Source organism: Grus americana (genome assembly GCF_028858705.1).
Source record: "Grus americana isolate bGruAme1 chromosome 27 unlocalized genomic scaffold, bGruAme1.mat SUPER_27_unloc_6, whole genome shotgun sequence".
In the NCBI taxonomy this organism is placed as follows: domain Eukaryota; kingdom Metazoa; phylum Chordata; class Aves; order Gruiformes; family Gruidae; genus Grus; species Grus americana.
Genome location: NW_026561301.1, coordinates 8527 through 12799, shown reverse-complemented (window position 1 = coordinate 12799; position 4273 = coordinate 8527). Strand labels below are relative to the sequence as shown.

Genomic DNA, 4273 nt, shown 5'->3' with positions numbered 1-4273 from the left:
TGTCTGTCCTCATGCACTCCTCATGCACATGGGGTGTTCAGAGACACGAGTCCTTCCCTTGCAGACGCAGAGGCAGTGCATGGCAGCAGTCACAGTGTCTCGCTGGGCTCCTGTTGCCACGTCAGGAGGCTGGGAGGCACCTCAGCCCTGCGCTGTATCGCCCTGCTCTGCACTCGCCTGAGGTGCCCCAAGGCAGGAGGAATGGACACGGGGACCTGGGTTCAAGGAAGCCCACCCCAGTGCTGCATGCAGGTGGTTTCCCAGGGGATGTTACTCTCTAAGTCAAGTGACCTGGGGACACTGTGTGTCCCACACACCTTCATGGTGTCCCCAGGAACAGCTGTGGGCATTTGTGCTCACTCAGGTTCCTCCCACCACACGCACACCATGTGCATGCTTACGACTCGTCTGTACGATGCCAAGATGGACTTGTGACCTGGTCACTCGGTGTCCCTCCGTGGAGGCACAAACAACCCCTCTGAGCTGGGGTGGGAGGCCAGTGCTGGCAATGGTGGTTGTTCTTGGCTGCTGTGTGACGATGACCGCGGGGCAGCTCTCCCGGGGTGCCCAGCACACACGGGCACAGAGCAGGTCCTGCTCTGCTGGTGCTTCATGGCTCTGCCAGGAGGCCTGGCTGTGCGAGGACACTGCTGTGTGCTCCCACCCTGCACACTCACACAGCTGAGGTGGACACCGGTGTTTCCCTCTCGCTGGCACTTCCCAGCCCAGACATCCCAGCCCCTTCCCAGCTCTCACCACTCCCCTGCCCTCTCCCCAGGTGAGCAGAGCATCCCAGTCTGTGCTGGTCCCTCAGCAGGAAATGGAGAAGATGGAGGTGAGTGACAGTGTCTCTCTGGCTGGCATGCTGAGGAGATCTCCACGCCAGGCAGCCTGCAGCCCCCCTGCCAGTCCTGCTCCCCAGGACAGCACAGAGTCCTGGCCCTGGGGCTCCTCTGGCAGCTCCCGCTGCCCCAGTGGCAGGGCAGCCTGCCCCAAGCTGGCACCCGCAGCCAAGGCTTTCTCTTTCCATGTCTGCCCTGCACACACATGGTGCCCTGCTCTTCTCCCAGGACATCCCATCTCCCCACAGAGCCTTTCGACAAGGTGAGCACATCTGTGCTGGCCTGGCCAGCCACTCCTATACCCCCTGCCCATGCTCTCCACAGCCCTTGAGCTGGTGGAGCTGCTCTGCAGAGCAAGTGGGCTGTGGGGCCTGGGGTCACAGGGGGACTCTGCAAGGGACGTGCTGGTCAGGCTGGGAGGCAGACCCAGCTCAGGGACATCACTGCCACTGACTGCCTCCCACAGAGGCTCTTATGTGGCCATGGAGGCTGCTCAGAGGTGACCTGCCTTATTGCCAATGCCATGAGATGTGTTTGGGTGCTGCACCGCATCCAGTCTATGGAAGTCCACTGATGGTAAACCTCTCTTGAGAGGCCAGCTCTGTCACAGATCTGCTGTGCAGGGACTCTGTATACAGGAACTGCCTCTGCAGCTCCAGAGAAGGTCTCAGAGGAAAAATCTCAGTCACAAATGTCACTGCAGTGTTGTTTTTAATGTTTTAATGCACAGGGGGTGTGGAAATTCATTTAGAATTTCTCTGGATCAAATCAGACAGGTCATTAATGAATTAGAATTGGTATGAATAATGAAAATTTTGTGGACAACATTATCACAACTGAAAAAAAGAAAATTTTAAAAGCTAAAATCAAGAATAACATCAACAACTAGAAAACATACAAAAGACAGGCTGGGCCTGCCATGAGTTCTGTTACGGGTGAACTGTAGGAGGAGATGGGCAGTATATTGCTTCTGAAAAACATCTAGTCATCAGTGTCTGAACTGCACCCTTGAGCTCCTGGTTCCTCATGCTGTAGATGAGGGGGTTCACTGCTGGAGGCACCACCGAGTACAGAACTGCCACCACCAGGTCCAGGGATGGGGAGGAGATGGAGTTGGGCTTCAGGTAGGAAAACATGCCAGTGCTGATAAACAAGGACACCACGGCCAAGTGCGGGAGGCACGTGGAAAAGGCTTTGTGCCGTCCCTGCTCAGAGGGGATCCTCAGCACAGCCCTGAAGATCTGCACATAGGACAGCATAATGAAAACAAAACACGCAAAGAATAAACAGGCACTAACCACAATAAGCCCAAACTCCCTGAGGTAGGCATCTGAGCAGGAGAGCTTGAGGATCTGGGGAACATCGCAGAAGAACTGGTCCAAGGCATTGCCCTGGCACAGTGGAATTGAAAATGTATTGGCCGTGTGCAGCACAGCATAGAGAAACCCAGTGCCCCAGGCAGCTGCTGCCATGTGGACACAAGCTCTGCTGCCCAGGAGGGTCCCGTAGTGCAGGGGTTGGCAGATGGCAACATAGCGGTCATAGGCCATGACAGTGAGAAGATAATACTCTGCTGGCATAAGAAAGTAAAAGAAAAAGACCTGTGCAGCACATCCTGTGTAGGAGATAACCTTTGTGTTCCAGAGGGAATTGACCATGGCTTTAGGGACCGTGATGGAGATGGAGCCCAGGTCAAGGAGGGAGAGGTTGAGGAGAAAGAAGTACATGGGGGTGTGGAGGTGGTGGTCGCAGGCTATGGCAGTGATGATGAGGCCATTGGCCAGGAGAGCAGCCAGGTAGATGCCCAGGAAGAGCCAGAAGTGCAAGAGCTGCAGCTCCCGTGTGTCTGCAAATGCCAGGAGGAGGAAGTGGGTCATGGAGCTGCAGTTGGTCATATCCTTGTTCTTGACACACGGACATTGTCCTAAGGAGGAAAAGACGGGAAAATTACAACAGACTTCTCTGAGCAAAGCCACTTGATTTTGCATAGACATCCCATCCCCCTCCCCCAATTCCAAGGCATTTCCTCTCTTTGCTTTGTGCTGGCTGAGTGTGCTGTGAGGAGCAGGACCTCTGCCCCTGTGCTGCCAAGGAGTCAGCTCTGCCCTGCTGCAGTGAGTACATGGGAGCTGGTTCTTGGCTTCCCCAATGGTCACAAGGGCTGTCAGATGCAATTCACCCTTGATGGAAATGTTCAATATCTGCACTCACCACTCCAGAGAGTGTGGGCTGCAGAAGAGAGTCTGAGCATGTCTTTATGGTGATTTTCTCTGTTGTTTTTTTCATTTCCACCATCACTTCTGGTGAGTATTTTTAAGGGAAGAAATCCCCTTTTTTATGACTGAAAGTGTGGACTCTTAGGACAAGACAGGGAAAAGGGCTCAGGTCTCTGTGTCTCAGTGCAGAGTCAGGAGAGCTGCATTGCCCATCAGTCTTGGTCCCAGATGCCTTGTGCTTTTGCTTCTTCTACATTGAGGATGGCTGTGCACACAAATTACTCTTTAAAAAAAAAAGCAGCTAGATTCTAATGAGAGCAAGGGAGTGCTGTTTCAAAGGGCAGATCTGTAAACTCTTCTTTTTCAAGCACATAGGTGGAGTTGTGATGGAGAGGGCAGGACACAGCCCCTCTCAGAGGGAAGCAAAGGCCTCTGAGAGGAGACTGGCAACCCATGAGGGATGGCTCAGCACTCCCTGGGATCCTACAGCACAGCCGTGCCTTTCTAGGGGACAGCACGCGAGACCAGTGAGATGCACTAAGCAGAAAATCAAGTCTCCTGAAGATGGGATATCTTAAATGGAGAGTCACCTCATTGCTCAGCAGACATCTAGAGTGAGGGACCACAAGAGAGCAGCCCGAAGGCAGCCTAGCCCAGGGCTTGGCTGCAGTTTCCTCCCACTCCCTGCCCATGTCTCTGCTGCCTGGAGCTGTCCCTGCCAGGAGCTGGTGCTCTGCCCACACCTCTCCTCCCTGTCCCTGCTCACAGAGCCCATCCCACCCTCTGTGTGCTCAGCTCTGCCCTGCAGACCCCTCCTGGCACCAGGGCCCTGCCCAGGGGCACCTCTGTGTTGGCAGGTCTTAAGGAGAAGAGCAGATCAACCCTGAAGGCACCACAAAGGTGATGTGAATGCTTTCTGTAGGCAGAGGAAAGGGTGAAGTGACTTTATCAGGTGCCTTGAAAAAACTGTTCATCACTCACTGTAATGCTGGAGGAGTCTTGGACTCCTGTGCAAACCTGACAGCTCCATCACTGTTTCCTCCGACCATCACAGCAGGGAATTCAAAGCACCAACCCTGGGAAGCACCTTTCTTTCCATGTAGCCCCTGCCTTGACGTGCTTCTTGAAAAGTGCCCTGGGAAATGTCCCAGGGGTGATCTGGAGCTGTGAATAACCCTGATCCACACAGCACCCTCAGACCAGCAGAAGGACCCT

The 4273-nt window shown here is 54.3% G+C and overlaps 1 protein-coding gene across 1 annotated transcript; it reads right to left on the bottom strand.

The window, feature by feature from the left end:
* Nucleotides 1-1771: 1771 nt before the first annotated feature.
* LOC129200101 (olfactory receptor 14A16-like) lies at nt 1772-2737 on the bottom strand. The gene has a single exon (XM_054811355.1). The coding sequence runs from the start codon at nt 2735-2737 to the stop codon at nt 1772-1774; it is 966 nt and encodes a 321-aa protein (XP_054667330.1).
* Between the last annotated feature and the right edge of the window lie 1536 nt (nt 2738-4273).

Coding starts and splice junctions, on each gene's coding strand:
- LOC129200101 (XM_054811355.1), bottom strand. CDS start 2,737: ATGACCAACTGCAGCTCCATGACCCACTTCCTCCTCCTGGCATTTGCA.